Here is a 22,523-nt window from a genome sequence, read left to right on the forward strand (position 1 = left end):
CTGCAGCCGCTATGGACAACAGTTTGGAAGCTCTTAAATAGGCTCAGTATAGACTCCCCAACTCAACAATTACACTCATAAGGTATATACCCCAAAGAATTGACAACATAGGCTGAAACAAATACTTGTATTACAAAGTTAAGGATAAACCTTAAAAACATAAGTGAAATAGGCCTGATGCCAAAGGACATATATTATATAATATCATTTAGGCAAATTCATATTGACAGAAAGTAGATTATACTTTAGCAGGGTCTGTGGAAGAGGAAAGTGCGAAGTTGTTGCTTAATGGTTATAAGGTTTTTGTTAGTGGAGGTGACAAAATTTGGAAATGAAGATTTGGGATGGTTACACAGCATAGTGAATATAATTAAGACCACAAAATTGTCCACTAAAATTGGTTAAAATGGAAAGTTTTAGATATTAATGATATTTGACCATAATTAAAATTTTACAGAGATAGGAACCCTTTTACAATTAAAAAAAATTAATTGGTTTTCTTATTAATTTGAAGTGAAAGTGTTTTCAAATCATTTTTCTCCAAAAAAATGAAGATGACCACAAATGAATCCCTACTAGGAAAAGAAATGGAATGCTCCTAAAAAGGCAGCTTTTATATTTCATATCTATAATGATTTAATTTTAGATGGAAGATATATTACTTGACACTTTACTCTGATTGTATTAAAATTTTTTCTTTTGTGTAATTTTTCTGAGATGACCAATGCTAAATATTGCTATAATTATTTATCTTTCTCATGGTAATTTTTTTTTGGTACTGGGGATTGAACCCAGGGGTACTCAACTACTGAGACACATCACCAGTCCTTTTTATTTTTTATTTTGAGACATGGTCTAAGTTTCTTTGTGCCTCAATAAATTGCTAAGTCTGGCCTCAAATTTGCAATCCTCCTGCCTCAGCCTCCTGAGTCACTGGGATTACAGGCATGTGCCACCATACCTTGCTGTGGTAATCTGTTTTATAGAACACATAGACACATCTGAACTAATCTGGTCCATCCCACAGTTTATTTATTCAAGCTTAATAGTCAAAGCCTCAAAACAATAGCATATTTCTGGCTAGTAACGTCTCTGAGTAAAGTTTCTGGCAATAAATATTTGGAAGGCATATTATAGTTGACTGCTCTGCTCAGGATTTTACAAGACCTAATCGAAGTATTGACTGGACTGTGTCCCTTTCTGGTGGTCAAAGTGATCTAAACTTATGTGAGGGCGGGATTCAGTTGTTTATGGTTGTGGAACCAACATCCCTACTTATTGCTGGATGTTACCCAGGCCATTCTAAGTGCCTAGGGACTACAGAATTCCTTGCTTATGTGGCAGCTTACTTCTTCAAGGGCAACCACTGAATCTCTCTAAATGCCTTCACTTAATTGAGTCAGGCCCACCCAGATTAATGTCCCTTTTGATGTACTCACCATCAACTCATCTGGGACATGAATTACATCTTAAAAATCATTTTGCCTTTGCCATATTCTCTTGGCTAAAAGTATATCATGGATTCTGTTCACAATTTAAGGAATCAAGCATCACTAGAATGTGTCCACCATACCTTGGAGCTATTACCTAATATTGACAAGAGATGGAGAGAAGGATGATTTTTATAATGAAAAACCAATGTAGCTAGGTAAAACTTTGGTTGAAGAAATGGACAAGTATTCTCTTGATGTTCTCCAGCTTCCCATGGTTGACATTTCTGAGGGTTCTTCAGAGAAAGGGAACCAACCAAAAAGGTGTGTGTATGTGTGTTGATAGGTGAACACATTAGGAATTGGTCTCATATGATTAAGAAGGCAGGTAAAGGGGCTGGGGTTGTGGCTCAGTGATAGAGCGCTTGCCTAGCATGTGTGAGGGGTTCAATCATCAGCACCACATATAAATAAATAAATATCCATTGACAACTAAAAACATATGTTAAAGAAGAAGGCAGGTAAGTTCCAGGATCTGTAGGGTCACCTGGTGAGCTAGAGACCCAAGAAGAGTTGATATTTCAGTTCTAATTTTAAGGCAAGAGAAAAACTAATGACTTGATTCAACAAACAAGGGTCACTATTATTTATGATATGGTAAACCTTTTTTCCTATTCAGACCTTCAACTGATGGGACAAGACCTACCCACATTAGGAAGGACAATCTACTTTACTTGGCCTACTAATTTGAAAAACACTTCCAGAGACACACCTGGAATAATACTTAACCAAATATCAGGACATCACATTGCCTGAGCAAGTTAACCCATAGTTGTTCTTTAGTAGCTGCATGACCTTTCCTGTGACAAGTGGTACTAATCCAATGATCATGTCATCTGGCCTCACCAAGATCCTACTATTCTTATGAACCTGAAGTCAGGGCTGAGATGTCTTTTTCAGGCAATTTCCTGAATCCATTGCTGGGATGCATCTCAGGTATGTTAGTTCTTTAGGTAATGTGACTTCAGTGGGCAAAGAGAAGCCAGGTGCATGTGATCAGGCATAAAGGGCAATGATGACACCAGGAGCAGAGACAGGAGGCCTTCCCTTCCTAGAGTTCATCAGCTAGGCATAGCTGGTGCCCCTTCTGTCTGTTAGCCTCTGCCACTTCCTCCATTGTGATGAATATCAGAAATGATAAACATGTTCCTGCTTTGCTCACCAGAAATTTGGAACAGTTTGCTCCCCAAACTCCCCACAAAACAGAGGAAATTATAGAGAAACGGCCTGCTGAAAACTGTTGGGAAGCCAAGTTGCATGTGGATGTATCCATGAACCTTGAGGCTTTCTAGATTTGAGTGTGAGCCATCCTGCTCTCAGCCCCAAACATTGTTTCCCAGTTCGCCATAGCTTCACCTCAAGATGTCTTTGTCAGATAGGGATTTGAGTCGAGTGACGTCTCGAGTAGCTGAGAATATCCCACATGTATTATGCTTGTCTTGGAACAGTTGTCAGTTAAACAGGTGTTATACAAAGACATGGGGAAAGAAAAGAGGAGCAAACCACTCTCTAAATGACTCTAAAAGGATTGTGATTCTTCTGCGTGTCAGAGGAACTCTAAAGCTATCTGTTCAACCGCTCAGCAATTATATATCCATTTGGCTGGGAGAGAATTTACGTAGAACATTTGCCCTGACTTTTCCAAAAGCAGTTTTGAACTCCTCTTCATCATCCATTAAGGAGGATGCAGAGGGCCATCTTTAGTATGAGAACTGAGAAGTGGTTCCACTCCCCCAGCTATTTGTCAAGCTTGGAAAGAGTGGCATATTTCAATTTCTAGATGACAGCAACAGGTACTGCCCAAATGACCAGGTTTTTGCTATATATCTAACAAATGCAAAACTTGGAGGCATGTCAGTGGGGAACTAACTGTCAAAGGCTTTCAGAAAAAGAAAGACAGGGAGGTCAGATTTGGGAAGCTCCTGCTGCCTCCTGGTGTGGACACTTGGCTTCAATGCAATTCCAGAGGAATGTGTTCACAGTTGCATTTGCCCCTTGCTTAGTGTCCCTGTTCCCATGTGTGTCTGGCATGATCTTTCCCCAGCTGCTGCTCTGAATCAGGCCTTTTGACAGAGATTTCTGTGGGACTACAGCAACATCAGTCAGTAACTAGTGATTTCCAGACCAGCAGAAGAACATTTTTAAATGTATGTGATAACATACATTTATGTGCCGCTGGCACTCACTTATCATGTCCCTTCCTACTACCCAGACTTTCCCTCATTCCTTCCTGCTGCTTTTCTTGGTCTGGGAGTGACGGTCTCTGCTACTGATCTTAGCTACAAAGACAGTGGGTCAGAGCCAGATTGACCAGCAGAGGTTGACAGTGGAGATGTTGGAGACTTCTCCAGTAATCCCGAAGGCTATGATTGTGAGCATTCACAAATATTGCTGGGAGGGATGGGGACCAAAAGAAAAAAGAAAAAAAAAAAAAAACCACGACCCCAAACACTTTCTTACTCCTCTGTCCAAATTGTGAACAAATTAGGAAATGAGTCAAAACAGAATGGTGTATGGAAAGCAAACTATCATCTGTATTTCTAATAAAGTTAGTGTTGGGGAATAAACTTTGTAAAGCCCAGGAATTAGACAGAGCTACCTGGTTGCAGACAATTGAGTCACAGCTCACCCCATCTTCCTCCCGCCCTACCTGACCCAGGCTCTCCACCTATGAAACTAAGGCCAACTGAAAAAGGAAGCAACTGGCTATGAATGCTCGTTTCTCTTTTAAAACCTCACCACTTCAGTCTACTGCTTTCAGAAACAAGTGAATAATGGGACCAAAGAAAGGCAGAAATATTAGGTTAGTGAACTTCATATTGAAGAAAGCATCAAGGAGAGGAAAGGATTTCCCCACCCCACTTAAGCTTAGGAACAGATTTCTGAGGTGATGTGGTCAACTCTGCTTCAGGATATCTGGACTTAAACAATGAAGAACAGCAGGTCAGTTGGGCCAGGAACCCAAGCACCTGGCTTCCAAATTGACTTTCCCACCATTAATTTCCCTCCCTAGCACCTGAAGTGTCATATTTGTTTGGTGGAACCTTTGGCATAAAGACAGAATAAAATATGGTTGGCTTCCATATCCATGGGTTTCATACCTGCAGGTTCCTCACCTGCATATTAACCAACTACCAATCAAAAACATTCGAGAAAAATGTGTCCATACTGAACACGTGTAGACTTTTTCTTGTCAGTATTCCCTAAATGGCACAGGATAACAATGATTTCCATGGCATTAACATTGTATTAAGCTTTAGAGATAATCTAGTGATGGTCCACTTAAACAGCCTCCCTGTTCCCTTTATGATCTCATCTCATTCCAGTGTCCCCTTCACTCTCTTAATCCAAATTTACAGCCTCCCAAGTCTCTGGGATTACAGGAGTGCACCTCTAGGCCCTGCTGTCATTCACACTCTTATCTCAGGATCTTTGTATTTTTGATCCCTCTGCTGGTGACACTCTTGCCCTTGATATCTCCACGGCTCACTCTCTTTTGCACTTCCTCAAGGCCTGTGCTTGGATAATTCCTTCTCAGTGAGGTCTTCTATATTGTTTTTATGACACTAAAATATACAGAAAGCTAGCTGACATATTAGGTGCTTAACTCATAAAAGTTTCTCACTTACATGGGTCTCACAGCAATTCACAGCAGTTCACTTCCAATTAGGGACGCCAAGATCCTTGATGGTATCACCTTAGTGATTTGTGTATTCTGTTTACTGTTCCCTGCCAAAGTGTGAAATCCATGAGGACTAGGTATTTTTGCCAAGCTCTTTTTCATACCTTTTGTATTCCTAAAGTCTTGAATGCTGTATGATATATATTAAGTTCCCAGTATTTGTTGAAATAAAGTTGAAAGTGTTATGGGAGGAAATGGAAACGGAAAATCTTAAAGGAAGTAACCTTTCTTCTTAGGTTAAAGATGGTGAAGATATACAAATTACACATATAATATTTGGTTATTGTCATTAAAATAGCTACAGATGATTTACAGGCTTTAGAACATATTTAGTTTTTTAGTGTTAACATTTGAATATTGTATTAGTTTCCAGTTGCTGCCATAACATGTATCATAAACTTAGTGGCTCAAACCACAGATATCTCATTCTTACATTTCAGACACACCTCTCCCCAGGGCAAAAGGTCTTGGAAGAGCTGCATCCCATTTTTAGAGGCTCATTTTTGTCTTTAGCAAAATTCAGCTCCTCATAGGAAAGAGCTTCCTCTTCCCTTACTAATTGTCAACTGAGAGCCATTCCCAGAGCCATTCCCAGCTCCTCAAGTGAATGTGTACTCCTCAGCTTATGGCCCCCTTCCTCCATCTTCAGAGGTGCCGGAGGCAAACAAAGCAAGTCTTCTCATTTCTCCTGCCTCCTTTTCCTTTTTATCTCTTTGACATACTCTTCTACCTCCCTCTTTTGATTTGAAGACTTCATGTGATTACATTGGGTCTACTTGCATAATCTAATCTGATTTCCCTTCATTTAAAAATCAAGTGATTAGCAACCTTAAATCCACCTTTTGCCTAAGGTAACACAGTCACAGGCTCCAGGGATTAGAAGTTGAGCATTTTGGAGGGGCCATTATTGATGGACAAATGATTATGTGATAGGGTCTGGTGATGTGGTATGGGCTGCGTTTGGGTTCCAGCTTTCCATCTTGACAGCTGGGTTACTTGGAAAGTGTTCCTTAACCTCATTGACATTCAGATTTCTTTGTATCAAACGAGAACAATAATATTATCTGCCTCACGGGTTGTTGCCAATATTGAATGTGACTTGTGAAAATAGGTGGTAAATATCAGGAATTCTATTTTACTGGTTTTAAAACATAATTGGAGTATTCCCTTTGTTCTAAATCTGAGTTCCAAACCCAGCTTAGAGCCTACCTTGGAAAATCTTACCTTTAAATAGAAAAAGGAGACCAAGTGCTCCTTGGCTAAAACCTCACCAAACCAGCTGGGTTTACAGGGAATGAGGGGGAAGTTAACTCTAAGTACTTATGATTCATTTACAACTAAATCATTAAATGCTATTTTAAGGACATTTGATGGCTCGAGGCTTTTAAAATAATCGTAATGCCTTTTTCTTAAACAGAAATGCTGCCAAGTGTAAACAAACTCAAATACCATTTGCTTAAAAATTCTTCTCAAACAAATTTGGAGTGGGTTCTAACCTGGCACAATATATTCTTCCATCTGAATTCCCTGCGGGAATTCCTGAGAAGCAACACTAGCTCTGTTTACTGAATGGGGAATTAGCAAGAGGTGGCAGGCGTGAGTGAAAAGAAAAGCACCCATCTAATTGGAATGTTTCTTTCTTTATTAGAAGTATTTTCTGTATTTCAATTATTTTAATTGGGAGCTATTATGTTCTGGTGCTTTCCATTAGCTAAAATGTGCTTCTTTTAACTATCTAAGGGGGTCAAATTCCTTAGCATATAGGTAGAGAACTGCACTTCCTGGACATGCCGAGGACCATTTGAGCTTCCACGTTGATGAATTTGACTTTAAGGCCAAATTGAATTAACTGCCTTTTGATGAGCTTGAATGCAGCTTGTGACTAACTAGGGAGAAAAGAATGTAAACAGTTTGTATTTTATATGAAATGAGAGGAGCAGGACTCATGTCTTCATCAATTGGAAGAAGCTTCTCTTGCCCTTCTTTCTCAGCCTTCTTCATCCATTTACGGCTACTCTCATCACTAGCACAGCCCTATTCCATGGAAAGTCTGGGAGCACAAGGCCACAAGGATATACAAAGATTCATAATTTTTGAGAGATGTTTTTATAGCTGGGGCCATGCATTAGTATTTGCTTTATGGTTCCTGCCGAAGGTTCAGTCAAGATGGGTCACTAATGTATTCAAGTGATTTTTTTATACCTTTATTTAATTCATTTTTTTATTTTTATGTGGTGCTGAGGATGGAACCCAGTGCCTCACACGTGAAGGCAAGCAGTCTACCACTGAGCCACAACCCCAGCCCTCAAGTGATTATTTTTATCAATGTCCCCGGGTTTGAAGTGAGTACCAATAAGTGACAGAAACACATATGAGCACAGAAAAACAGCCACAGGGAAGGAAGGGAACTCTGCCTGCTTGAAAATTAGAAGCATTTCATGACTCATAGAAAGTAAAATTTGTTTCCTTCTTCGATACTTTTGGAGGGAGGAAAGTTTTGGAGAAGTAGCGGTGAGCCAGATGGCACTGGTCACTACCAATCATCTAATTTTCAAATAATCTTGTAGTATAATTTTCCAGTTATAAGTACTAGGACAAGGAACTCCTGGCAGTCAACAGAGCCTGTGAAATGGGGTTTTATGAGCTCCCAAGATATCTTAGGAAGCTTGGGGCAACCACCAGGAGTAAACTTCTTCCTTGGCCCATGAGATTTGCATCAGGGATTAGCTTTGGAAACCTGAAGTGCAAATGTGAAAGGAATAGAGAGGAGGAACAGTGCAAGACTCCTGTCAGTGTTTTGTGTGTGTGAGGAGGTGTGATATGGAGGTGCATGGGCCCTAGGCAGGCTATAAGTCTTCAGAGTGCACTTGGGAGTATACTTGCATGTAAAACTGTCCTCTGAGATGAGTACTCTAGAAATGGAAACAACTGAAGGGGAGAAAATAGACTTCCTCTAGCAATTTAGCCTGTGATGTTCCCTGAAAAGGTCTTAAGATCAAAGACTGGAAATATTTCAACACAAAAAGTTTCTGTGAGTAGCTATGACATCACTTTGAGAGCCTAACTGGAGCATCTATACAAATAGCTGTTAAAAGCAAAGGCATGTGTCAAGACACACACGTGTGCACTGCGCGCGTGCACACACACATACACACACACACACACACACATGTCAGAGGTGGCTGAAACAACACATGCAGAGCAGTGCATTATCTGGGAACCTTACCCTTCAATGAAGCCAGTGACCTCCATTATTATGCATAGAGAAAGATGCATTTAGGACAAAATTGATGCCTGGAATCAGTCTGTAAGCAATCTGTAAAAGCTACAGAGGTATTTTAGTCCCTAGGACATTGGGCCAGAAGCACATTGCATTAATAACAAGACATTTGAGACCTGATAAAATTTGTCAATGAAGCCAGTCACAAACATTTTCAAGAAATCCCAGATGGCATTTTGAAAGAAGTATGAATTAGACTCATGAGTCAGTCAGATAATCCATGAGAAATGCAGCCATCTTTTTTCTCCCCTGGGTCATTCCTGCTATTTTGACCAAATAGTAAAGTGAAGATCATGCAAAAACTTTTCTGGAGCAGTGAGGATATAGGTGGTTGCTGTTTTTCCCTTTGTGAAAGACATTATCAATGTGAACTTAAGGTCAGGCTCATTTGATACTTAGGGAGTTCTGAATACATATGGAGTACCTATCATGATGTTTTTGTCTGATTTTTCACCACTGTCACCAAAAGACCTTACAAGAACAATTAGAGTAGGAAAAAGTCATTTTGGGGGCTCATGGTTTCAGAGGTCTCAGTCTGTAGATGGCTCACTCCATTCCTTGGGGTTTGAGATGAGACAGAACATTATGGCAGAAGTGTGTGTTGGAGGAAAGCAGATCCGGATATGATGATCAGGAAACAGAGAGAGCTCTGCTCAAAAAGGACAAAATATAAACCCCAGAAGCATGCCCCCAGGGACCCACCTCCTCTAGCAACAACCGACCTGCCTATAGTTAACACCGTGTTAGTCCTTATCAGGAGATTAATGCACCGATTGTTTTAAGAATTTCATAACCCAATCATTTCACCTCTCAAATTTCCTGCATTGTCTCACACATGAGCTTTTGGGGGACACCTAATATCTAAACCATAACACAATGTCTAGACATTGTGCTATATACATTATGTTTTTAACTGGTAAAACAACTCTAATGAGTTCAATGTTGTCATTCAGTTGTGTCATCTGTGAAAGGTATGAAATGGACTTGTCCAGGATCATTCAATAGCTCCCTCTTGCACCCCATGCCTGGGTTTCCATGCATATACGTTTAACTCTGCCCAAATAAAAGTTTGATCTGAGGAGAGAATGAATGACTCCATGCTTAGTAGCAATTATCTGCCAACCACTTCGCTAGATGTATCTCAAATTTTGTGCATAGCAATCACTTTAGAACCTTATGAAAATATAGATTCCAATTCTGTTGATCTGCAATGGGCAGGGCTGAGAGTCTGCATGTTAATAACCTCTCAGGTGGTACCCAAAGTGAAGAGAGGGTCCAAAGAAAATTTCACATGATCTTCACTTTAGTTTCTGAGCCAAAGTAGGGAGAATGACCCAGGGGAGAAAAACGATGGCTGTACTGCTCATGGATCATCATGCTGACTGACAAGCAAAAGCCATATTTCTTTCAAAGTGCTATCTGTATTTTTTTTTTGAAAATGTTGAATTGTGACTGGCTTCCTCAAAACAATTGTATTTGTTCTCACTTGGGAGACCAGGGTCTACACTTAAAAATAGCTATCACTCTATTTTATGGGGAAAGAAACAGCCCCAAAGAGAATACATGACTTGCCCAAATTCATGGTGATGGTAAGGAGTACGGGGCTATGATTTGAAACCGGAACAGGTTAATTATAAGGACTTTACCAGGACAGCCTACTGCACTACTCCTTGAGAGATCCATTTGTATTCCACACTTGATCAAAGAGCCTGGCACTTTAAAGTCCTAGCTTCTTGTAGAGCTTTTCCTTTTTTCTCTTCAGAAAACATTTTTGCAGTTAATTGTGCTTACACTTGTGGGTTTTTCTCTTTCTCATTCAATTAGACATATTGCTTTGTCACCCTCAGTGTACCTTAGAACCACCTGGGGAACTCATTAGACTACCAAGACCCAAACCCCACACATAGACCAATTAAACCAGAGTCTCTGGAGGTTGGTCTCATGTATGGACACTTTCTAAAAGCTCTCCAGGTAATTTTATTGTGCAGCTATCAGAACACTAAATTGTAGGATTTAAAGAAACAATTTCTAGAAAATATCCCCCCAGTTCCCTTTTTTATGATGTCCAAGAAGAAGGTCCTGTATATTAAACTAGCTAGTCCCCAGCAAGTTTCCTATTAAGTTTCTGCTATCATTTTTGTGCCTATGAACTTTGACTTCCCCAAGATTGCAGCTGATATAAGTTTGACATGGTTCTTCATGAACCCTAAAGGCTTCCATACGGGCTCCTAAAGGTGAGGAGCCCATGAAGGAACTAATGAGGAGGGACCAAAGTGGAGAGATGGAGTTTCATAGATTGCTTTCAGGGCAAGACACATGTTCAAAGTCGTGACTCACTCACCAGCCTAAGATCTTGAGGGACATTAAGAAAAACTGAGTTTTGTTTTATTGAGTTAAATAAAACTAGCTAGTGAGGATATATTCATTTTTAAAGATGAGAACACAGAACATGGTTAGACTAATGCTGTAGTAGAGCTCTGAGTAATCTATCATGGTGGTTCAAGCTGGAAGGGGGCTGCTTGTGTCATTTTACACAGTAAATAGCACCACTGCACAACTGCATAAGGATTGGTGGCAAGTCTGGCCTGAGCTCTAGGAAGAGATGGAAATGAAAAAATAATCAGGGGCCTGAACTTGCCCTCCAGAGAAAAAGAGAAAGGAATTTTCACTGGAGAGAGTGAAGAAAAGCTTTATGTGGATTGGTTATTCTCAACTCTGGCAAGGCAGTCAAAACACCTGAGGAGCTTCAAAACCTCCCAGTGCTCAAGCTGCAGCCAGGAAATGCTGGTTTAATTAGTCTGTCTTGCCACCATGGGTATTTTAGTTTTTAAAAGTCCCACAGGTGATTCTAATGCTGAGGCACAGCTGAGAATCACTGGTTTAGATTGTATTTGCCTTGGACAAGAGAGAATTTAGACAGGCACAGGTAACTGAGGAGAGACAGAGCCACTTCCTCAGGCCTATTTTGTATTTTATTTTGAGACAGGGTCTCACTGAGTTGCTTAGCACCTCGCTTTTGCTGAGGCTAGCTTTCAACTCGAGATCTTCCTGCTTCAGCCTCCCAGGGTGCTGGGATTACAGGTGTGTGCCACTGCACCCCACCAGAACAGGTATCTTGCGGATATTGGTTCTCCAAGTGTAATCCCAGCAGTATCACCATCTGGGAACTTATGAGAAATGCCCATTGTCAGACTCCATGCCAAACCACTACAAAGTGTAATTCTGAGGGTGGGACCTAGCCTTCTGTGTCTTAACAAGTCCTTTAGGTGAGTGTATTGCGTGCTTCAATTTGATTGTACTTGAACAGCATTTATGGAAGGGTAGTGCAATGAGATATGGCTAGAAAACTTGAAAGTTACAGGCTAGTGTCAATTCTTCTAACGATATCATTGAGATGTACAGCAATACCCAGCTTTCTATGACAGAATGTACTTCTCTCTGATCTTGCCATATTCTTCTCACATACTTAAAATTATAGCAGGGATAAGATGTGTGTCATTTATGCTGAGGCAGAGGACCTCTGGAAGTACACTCTGCTGGTTCAAAGCTGCCCTTTTCTTCTTAATGGATCCATTTGTGTCTTCAGCAGGCAGATGTATTCTTCCTGGGTACATGGGCCATTACATGATGAGAAGGCCAGGGCTGGAGGAAGCTGCTGTCATAATGCCAAAGAAGGTTCCCCCAGTTTCTCCATCTTGCTTCTAATTCCCACCTAAGTCAGGGCTTTGGTTTACTGGACCCCACCTATTGTTCACAGAAGGCCCTTGAGAGTACTCACTGAGTCCCAACCAATGGCACTCAGTTGGGAAATCCTTTTCCCTAAACTAAGTGCTCTACTGATGTGTGGCAGGAAGGCTTTCCACTTTACCAGTCAGAGGGGTTCTGTTCCCTGGGTGACTGGCATGCTCACCTGCATTCCATTCTTTTCCTCATCCTTGTGGGCCAAGGTCCCTTGAATGGAACTGCTATGTCTTGGAGGATGGTGAGCATCTCTGAGTGTCACAAAGGGACTTCTGGAATAGTGCAACAAAGAGGACTGTAGGTTAGAAGGACTACCCATCTTCAAGTTCACTGATTCTCAATTAAGCCAATTATGGCTTCAGTGGGTATGGTAGGAGTCATTTGGCAATGTCTGTAAACATTTTTGGCTGTCACACCTGGGGAGGGTGCTACTGGCATCTAGCATGTGGAAGGTAGCGATGCTGCTCATCCCACAAGGCACAGAACAGCACCCTACAACAAAGATTTATTAGGCCCCAGTGGTCAAAGTACCAGTGTTCAATGTTGTGAAACCCTGGTCCAGTCCAAATCTCTTATTTCTGATATGAGGAAACTGAGGATCAGAGCAGTAAAGTGGAATTCCAGAGGTCATACAGAAAGTGTTGAGTAGGGCTGGGGATTCTGATTTTCAAACCAGAATGCCAGGCTCAGCAGTCTCATCTCTGGCATGGATATCATTTCCTCCACTGAAGCACCCCCTTACTTTGTGCCTCCTACATGCCAGGCAATGTGCTCTTTCCATTTATTCCTACTCCTTAATGTACATGTTCAAGGGAGGCATGACTATCCTTAGAAGGAACTCATTTTGTGCATATAAAATTACCATATGCAAAGTGTTTTAGGCCATTTGCAAAACAAAGGTGTTCTCCAAAGATACTGAAACATGGTTCTTAGCGAACATTCTAGGCATATATGTGAAAGTGATTATTCTTCTAAGTTTTCAGTAAAAGCCCACAATGTTGACCTAAAAGCTGTCCCACGGCATCACAAGATAAACTTAATAAAATGTTATATGGAAATTAACAATTAGAAGAGGAAGTTGACCATTTGCATTGTGGGAAGGGTGAGTGAAGGAGAGCATCTTTCAGTAGACTAATGAGAATTCTTTGAATGTGAGTTTGGAGTGAGGCCCTGTCCTGGACCCCATAAATAATATGGTAAAGGAGATATAAAATATCTCAGACTGAGGGTGCTTATACTTCATATGTTGAGAGTCAGACAAAACAGATAGATAGATAGATAGATAGATAGATAGATAGATAGATAGATAGATAGATAGATAGATAAAATAATTATCCTGACAAGTGCACTTCTAGAAAGGCATCTATATAGGGTACATTCCAGTAGAACCTTGAAGTACATAGAAGGGCAGTCAGAGGAAACAGCAAGTCCAAGGCCTTGAGGCAAGATAAAGTCCAACATTGTTTAGAGACTAATGGAATCTAGTATGAGCAAGAAGAAGGCATATAATGGAATTGAGGAGGTTTAGGGGGAATGGGCACCAGGGTAAGATGTTCGCCTTTCATTCTACTCTGAAAAGAGCAGAACGACATGAGGAAAGATGGGGTAGAGGAAGACCTACAAGTGCATGGGGGACTGGATAGAGAATGGTGGGGATTAAAAAGCAGAATATAACTAAAACTTCAACAAATATTTTAAAGTTATATCCACCTTCACCAACTTTAATGACTATTATCATTCTTCTCTTTGTTGACTTATTTACTTAAGTTATGCATGCATATTTAAACCTGCCTTCTTGATAGTGTCCACTGTGGCAATAAAGCTTAATATTATCTATAGATAAATAGATAGGGAGGGAGGCGGAATGTGACTCTTGAGCTAACGGATCCTGTGGTTTTATGTACTTTTCAGCATGACAGGTACTCAGTGACATGGAAGACTGACTATAGTAATTAGTGCATTTTCTTCTCACTTTTTTTCTGATTACATGAGGACATTTGGTAATCTGTATATTATGTCATATTTTCTGTTTCATAGAAGTTTTTTAAGTATTTTCTGGTTGGAATCACTAATGTATGTCTAATAACTTTGGTAGTCTCATTACTGTATTCATTTCTGTTGCCCTGGTGATCCTAGATTTGCTTTGATTTAAAACCATGTATCATTAATTATGTTGAGTCTTCTTTGTGAAGAGTTAATTTAAAAACAAACAAAAAAACCAAAAACCAAAACATAGCACCATCAAATAATTTAGGGCTTGTTAACTGTTTCCAGCTTGATGCTAGTAAACCCTGCGAATTACAGTGGCCTGGTGACAGGGGAAGTGCCTTTTCTGGCATTGTCTAAATTATTTCCTAGGCTGTCTCTGCTTACTTTTCTGTCTTTAAATAAAGAAAGAAAATTGGTTTTAGATAGAGGTAATCATAGAAGTTAAGACATTCCAAAAGACCTGATCACTATCAATATATTGAAACTTTTACAAAGTAGTATACAATTAGACTTTCTGGTAAACATACCAGAATCCTGTTTCTGGGCTGGGTTTTTCCAATAACTTACTGTGTGACTTTTTCAAGCCATTTCTCCTTCCTAAGCCATACTTTCCTTTTTTTAAGACAAAAAGATTGCATTAAATTATCTCTAAAGAAATTGTTTGGAATGACATAGAGGATTATGTCATATTACTAAATTTGTGGGTACTGTTTTATATCAATAATTGTTGATATACTTTTATAAAGCAAGAGCTAGACTTACTAAATATGGAAAGATAAATGATGAACTGTTTAATTAAAGTATATTTCAACCAAGCATGGCATTGCATGCCTACAATCCCATCTACTTGGGAAGCTACAGCAGGACGATCGCAAGTTCAAAGCCAGACTGGGCAATCTGGGGAGACCCTGTTTCAAAATAAAAATATAAAATGCACTCAGAATGTGGCTCAGTGGTAGAGTGCTTTGCCTAGCATTTGTGAAGCCCTGGGTTCATTCCCCATTCATGTAAAAAGCAAACAAAAATGCATTTCAAAGATATAGTACATGGAAATTTTAAATACTTATCAGAGGTTAAGTACTGCTATAAATTGATTCCTAGATTGAAATGGGAATATTTTGTGAGTATAAGTATCTTAGACCAGGTCAGCAGGCTTGGACTCTACCAAATTCTCTTATCATGGCTGCTCCTTGTTCCTGTCCTTGATTTTGGTAATTGGTGAGACGTCTGCTAAAGAGTGGGGATGGTTCTGTATCAGTCCAAAGTTTCTGCTGAGAAACAAAATCTAGATGCAGGCTTACCCACCTAATGCTTAATTGATAGAACCCTTTTTGTAATGAGAACAAGCTCCTTCATAAGTTGTGCTCATGAGTATCATTCCATTTCTAAGGTCACTTATTCTTGTCACCTCTGTGTCTGAGTATGCCACCTGTCAGTGTCTGTGTGTCTGTGAATGTGTGGATTTGCATGTGTGCACTTGTCTCTTCTAACCCCGTGCTACTCTTGTGGCACTTTGGAATCCTGAGAGGGTGGGTTGTGTGGTCCAGACTGGGAGTGCTGCTTTGTCGGTGAAAATTCCCTGGAGGCATACCACTTCACTGCGGTTCTCATGGGGCTCAGCAGCCTTTTGAAAAGGATGGGTCTCCTGGATTCAGAAACCAATTCTGAGCCCCGGTTACCACCTTATCTGTCTTGTAGAGTCAAGCTGAACCTCTGAAAGAGGAAGAAGCTTTGTATAATCCCAGTGTCTACCTACTCAGTGGAGATTTTTGACCCTCCACCCCACCAGAGTTGGACAAATCTATTGTTGGAAAGAGCAAGAGGCCTCACTGGTTCCAATGAATGGAGGGAGGAGTAAGGGTAGAGGTTGTGGGCAAGAAGGGAATTTACTAGAAGCAGGGAATTGGCTGAGAACAGTGGAATAATCCAGGAAAAGAAGATTCTCATTTTCCCTCTTCTGATGAGGTGACTTCTTTGTAACTCCTTCATTTTTCTAGAACTGGTGATCCTTGGAAGTCCAGTATCTTCATCCCTTCCTTAGGGAAGTAGAACAAAGCTCCCCACCTGCCTTAGTGCTGGTATCCTGCGGGACATCCCCTTTCTGTCCTGTTGCTCTGCACTGCACATACAGCCATTCTCCCACCTGACAGTCCTGGGAATAAGAGGATTTGATATAATAGTTTTAGTTTTCCTCCAAAATAACTTTAAGGTTAGACATTTTATAGATTCAACTGAGTTATTGCTTATACAATGCCATTTATGGTTAGAAAATCCAAAATATTTCTATGTTAGTTTGGGTATTCTTTATTTTTTTCTGTGTTGCCTGGCTTGACTGATGTTTGAGGCATTGGGTAGAGAGACAGCCTGTGACCCAAAGCTGAGCCATTAACTCCCAGATGTTCACGATTTTCAAGGAAATGTTCTGTGCCTGTGGTTATTACTCAGATGGCTCCTTAAATGCTCTCATCTTGGCACCTTTTGCACTTGCTAAATTCAGTTTAGAAATAACAGGAGAGAGGGAATTTTGTGGTATACAATTATCCTGCACTTTCGTGACCTTCATGCTTTCTCCATCATGATGAATTTTGGGGTTAGCCCTTGTATCAGTCAGCATGCAGATTTTGCTAGAATTTTGTTGTATGGTACAGATAACCAGTTGTATCTAATTAAACAATAATGATGGCAGTGTAAGGCATTTTCTGGGAATTAATGACCAGCTGGGAAAAGCTGATGGCTGGAGAGTCAGCCAAAGGCTATTAGCTTTGGTCCACCATTAATCTCCAGAAATGCCTGTTTGTGACATCATTGTTGCTATTGAACAATGAAAATGGAAGACAATTTACCAATACGTACATCATGTGTCCCTGAGCAACAACTTTCCTGTGCAATCTACAAGTCATTTATTCGTTTTTATCCTCCAATTGCCCTTTAATCTTAAAATGTGTTTTCTATATAGCACTTGATGAAAATGGAATTTCTCAGTTTTCATATAATCACGGGTTTTTTTTTTAATGTGTTCTAATTTGGGAGTTTTCTTTAAATATTTTGGATGGTAAAAATCAGAATTTGTCTTCAGCTGTGATACTGGAATTTGATAAGTGTCTATATTATCATAACTATCTGCTCATGGCAGGAAATGTTTGCACATGTTTTGAACAGCAGCTGTTGCTAGCAAAGATGTGTATTCCACAACAAGATCCTAAAAAGTTGTGGTAACATCCCTAGTAGATAAAGGGAACTCTGTGCTGGGAAAAGCTATGCTGGTGTATCTATAGAATATTTTTGATTACTGCCACTGATTGTTAGAACAAAATAGAGAACTAAAATATTCATCACTTTCTTGCATAATTTAATAACTTATAAAGGATGACAATGATTCCAAATACAGGCAATCTATCAAGAACTTGTTCCAAACTCATAATATGAATTTAAAAGTTATGTTGGTTTTTATGTCATCCCCCCCCACCCCCGATATGAAAGGAAGTTCTTAAAGCCCATTAAAATCCCAGCCAGTGAGTCAGGAATGTTTTGCCAAATGCAGAAACTTCAGATCCCATCTAAATTCAGCTGTAAACCGCTTACTTTTTACAAACACCACAGCATTAGTCTCCCCATAAGAAATCTGCTGGTGGTGTCAATCCTCCTAAATGCATGTTAAGTGTATACATTTGGGGGACTAGAATGAGTCAGCAAATCATTAATCACAGCTTTGCAGGCACTGACTCACTCCTGGTGAAAGGGAAGAGCCTCACTGGGAAGAGTGTGAAAGAGAAAAAAAAATCATTCTGGGGTTTGTTCCCTGTTTCTGCAAATGCAGATCAAATTTGCACCCACTTTGGTGGGAGGTTTTCAGACTATAGAATGTAGCAGTGGACCCTATAAAGGCAGCCATCTGGGTTTTGCAGGGAAAAACCTCTACTGCTGCATAGGCTACTTAGGAAACACACACGGGCCTAGAAAGAAAAGACAGACTGAGAGGAGCCTGGTGTGTATCTAAAAGACCCAAATTAGTAAACCAGGTCCTGCTCTTCCACAATCCAATAAGGTAGGTCTTTGATCCATGGTTGATTATTGGGCCATCAGCCAGAATCTCTGCACTTCATAAAGGTTTTTGAACATCTGAAGGGCATTTATCATGGCCCCAGTTCTCTTGAGAAACCAAAGAGCAGAATCCTCCATTCTCTGCAGACTTAGTACACACCTCTTGGAAGTCAGGCCCTCACCAAAAGCAGACCAAGAACCTTAAGTTAACTCACAGATAATTGGTCAACATTAGGCAGTTTCATCTGTAAATGTTTATACTGCATCTCAAAGGGGAGCACGTGAGCTCTACATGGTGTTTATTTACATACACAGTATGGCTATGGATAATTAAGATATTTTATTTATTGCAGGTTAAATTGCACCAGGTGTGGTGGAGCACATCTGTAATCCCAGCAGCTCAGGAGGCTGAGGCAGGAGGATTGCAATACCAAAGACAGCCTCAGCAACTTAGCAAAGCCATAAGCAACTTAGTGAGACCCTATCTCTAAATAAAAAAAAAAAAAAAATTAAAATGACGGGATGTGCCTTGGTGGTTAAGCACCCTGTGTTCTATCCCTGGTAACAAAAATAAGTAAATTTAAAAAAACTTAAATTTTGATCATACTATCCATACAGGTACACATAATTGAGTAGCTATCTCCAGGACTTTAGTATTTTAAACTCATTCCCTACAAATAAAATCACCAAGTTATTTAAAGTGTTTCTTTGAAACTTGGGTATGAATGTTGTTTCATTAATCTTTCCCTGGGTATAGGTTTGGTTTATGATGTTCACTGCTTTCATAAAGCTCTAACTTGAGTTCATTTTGTTATGTGGTGACCACAGTTCTGGATGACGCCCCCCCTGGCACACAGGAATACATTATGTTACGGCAAGATTCCATCCAATCTGCGGAATTAAAGAAAAAAGAGTCCCCCTTTCGTGCTAAGTGTCACGAAATCTTCTGCTGCCCGCTGAAGCAAGTACACCACAAAGAGAACACAGAGCCCGAAGGTTTGTGGCCGACACACGCGTGTTTTTGCTTGTTTTCTCTCATTCTTCTTTCTCTCTCTCCTTTTTTTTTTTTTTTTCTTTTTGATTGTGCATTGCCCTCTGGTGTGCTGTGTGTTGTTCGGCCCCTGCTATGACTAGGAGGCCCCCTGGCTCGCCGGTGAATGTGTTATGCAGTCTCAGATGGGACACTGTATAAAACAATCATCTCTGGCACAGCGCGCAGCATCCTCCTGCTTTTTGCAGCTGAAACATTTTCAGTTGGTGTCATGACACTGCCCGGTTTTGGCTGGCAACGTTGCTTGCTCCTGTAGCCAACATCTGGCCAAGTCTGTTCCCTATCACCTTGCATTCCTGAAGCAGCAGTCAGCTGAGGAATGACACTTCTGAAATGAAATAATGAGAAGATTGTTTCAAATTTTCTAACTCTCCTCCACTCCATAAAGCTTCTGCATTGCTCTGGAAGAATGCTCATGATCCACTTAGTTCGCTGAAGCGGGTCCAGACTTCCCATGTAATGCACGTCCAGTTGCACTTTGCCATAGTGAAATGCATGCCTGCAGGAGACTATGAGTAGTTTGTTCTTCTTTTCAGCTCAAGTACAGGTTTGGACAACTCTGCTTGCTATTACTTAAACTCAGATTAATAAGGTATTCATTCTAATCCTTGTGACAAAACTCTCTCTGAAGTACCTTGCCTGACCAGAAGATAATCTTGCATTTGTTCCAACAGTTTTGCACATTTCAGACAGGACTGTTTTCACATTATAAATAAAATACAGAAGGACTGGGGATGTGGCTCAGTGTCAGAGTGCTTGCCTGGCATGTGTGAGGTCCTGGGTGCAATCCTCATTATTGCAAAAACAAATTGATAACGTACAAATAAAATGTAGTAATTTTATTGCATCTGTGTGTATTTCAACTTCAAAGATGACAATTGATTATTATAATATGTTTGCTATTGGAATTCTTATTATACAACAGCCCATCTTTCCCTCATATCAAATACTATTGCAGTTTTCTGATGAATAACACTGAAAGTGACAAATTCATCCCTCCTTTGGTAGTTGATATACACATAATGCATAAATGGTTCTTCTATGTTTTCTAAAAGTGACTTTGTTCCTATTTGTTGTCCCTTTGCAACATTGCGGGGATCCTCACTATAACTGTCTTTCTCATCTGGAAAACACTGCCACCGGGTTTGGTTGGAAGTTTGATATGCAAGGAAATTACTACATGTGGACTCCAGTCCATGGTTTGAGAGGCAAGATTTTACATCTCAAATTTCTCCTTCTCTTTCTTTTAAATAGAGTTTAATGTGTTCATTGGTAGAAAATGAAAAGCCTATATGTGTCTATGTTTAATTCTATTTCAGCAATAGAGTAGAGCCTTTGGATTTATTTTCCCCTACTTTTGGTACCTAACCTATCCACTTTGAGTGTGAGTTCTGATGTCAACACTTATTCATCTGCAGGTGGAAATGGTGACCCTCTACAGTGAGTAAAATCGACCTATTGGTGGTTTAGTAGAGAACCTACTAACTTGATTTCGACTTTACTGAAACAAAACCTTTTTAACCAGTGGCAATTACTTTACTATATATAATGCATTCTATTATTTTCTTCTTTCTTCTCTTTCAAATTACATATGCATGTATACACACATAGAGATACTGTTTTTGTACTTGCAAATTAGCCTGAAATGCAAAATTTGCTTTGGGTAAGAAAAATAAGCCATTTAGGAAGCCACTGACTAAATTCAGTCAAGCAATTGGTTAGAAACTTAAAATTGCTTCAACAATACCTTGGATTAAAGTTGAATAACCAAATTTAAGACCCCATCTTTTTATTGCATGCAGTTTTGACAGGATCTGTTAATTTTCAAGTACCATCTGGAGTGTATTGTGAATCCTGTTGTGAATGTTTTCTGATATGAAGTATTCTTTAGAGAGTGGATAGCAGTTAAATGCTCCTGTATAAAGTTTGGGCAGTTTTTAATCTGTCATTTCATCCATATACTGAATGACTGCCATCATATTGAGTGTGGCTGTAATCTTTTCATTTGTATACTTTGATGGTGGGCATTGTCTTCTTTCAGATTGAAGATTTCCCTTGGTTTTGATCTCCTTTCATGTCCTCTGGGGTATTGGAGCTAGTATTTCCCTTCTTATTTTTCTGAATTGTTTGTAAATTGAATTAGATTCATTAGAGTTTTTCTGGGGTAACATGCTAATACTGCTTAAATTGTACTGTACCCCTTCAAACAAGAGCCCAGAAGCTAATGGTAAACCCAGACCTACAAATGAAAATGCTTCATCTCTGTACAGATGAACAGGATCCAGAAGACCTTAGACGGGGCAAAAGAAAATGTGCTGTGGAACAGACCTTGGGTAAATAAGGAAACAATGCCGAGAAATTAACATGCTTACTTCCCATAGGATACTGAAGCTTGTCATTTCCAGGAGGTGAAGTAACTGTGGGTTTGGAAATGTTCAATAGCCATTCTGGCAACCTGGAAGATTTTTTCAAGACAGGTTTTTAAATGCTATAATGTAGTCTTCAGTTCTCTCTCAAAGTTGCTATAGCATTTTGTTGTCATTAGTAGAAATAAAAGATCTCCTTATTACAATTGGTTAATATCTTAGATCCAAACCAAGTGCATACAGTGAAACATTTTATTCCCAGGTGAAGCACTTTGAAGAGATACTCCCTATCCTGGTCTCTGAGCCAAAGCATGAGACCTTAATTGACATTGACTGTGAATGCCCACCAATTTCACAGCAGGAATAAGCAATGGTTAAGCCATCCATTTGTTTGGTTTGTGCAATGCTAATCTGCCAGTATGACCTCTTCTAACGAGGTGGTGTTTATACAGTGTCAGAAACTCTGAAGTGAAAAATGAAATATTCATTTACATTTGGGAGAAAATAAAAGTTTGACTTGCATAAGTTTTAGATATTATTAACTTAGGTCAAAAGATCTATGTGTTTCATGATAAAGCTGGAATTAGTTTGCTTTCCATTACTGAATTGACAAAATCAAACTGTTTTTGTATTAGTATAGATAAAGTCTTGGTGTTTCTTTTGGGTGACAGTGGTATGTGAGGGCCAAGTTATTCCCAAAGTTTATGACCACCTAAGATTTGATATGGATAACTTCATTAACATGGTTCTTTAACATGTCTTTTAAAGGCATTTTTGGGTCATGTGCGGGACCCCCCATAATCCATGTAAAAACACATAGGTGGGCTGAAATATATCACTGGCTTTTCAGGATACACTAAGCCAAAATTATTCTTTGCTAAAC

General features: G+C 39.8%; 1 protein-coding gene across 5 annotated transcripts in view; it reads left to right on the plus strand.

The window, feature by feature from the left end:
- FGF13 (fibroblast growth factor 13) overlaps positions 1 to 22,523 on the plus strand; it is a 497,312-nt gene that overhangs the window by 285,317 nt on the left and 189,472 nt on the right. For 4 of the 5 annotated variants that reach the window (XM_079124747.1, XM_079124745.1, XM_079124746.1 and 1 more), the window contains exon 3: positions 19,052 to 19,219. The exons of the other annotated variant lie outside the window; for it this stretch is intronic. In XM_079124747.1, the coding sequence (XP_078980873.1) occupies positions 19,052 to 19,219 (168 nt within the window). The remainder of the gene's footprint in view (positions 1 to 19,051; positions 19,220 to 22,523) is intronic. 5 annotated transcript variants of the gene reach the window in all.

The sequence above is a fragment of the Sciurus vulgaris genome (genome assembly GCF_902686455.1).
Source record: "Sciurus vulgaris genome assembly, chromosome: X".
NCBI classification, from domain to species: domain Eukaryota; kingdom Metazoa; phylum Chordata; class Mammalia; order Rodentia; family Sciuridae; genus Sciurus; species Sciurus vulgaris.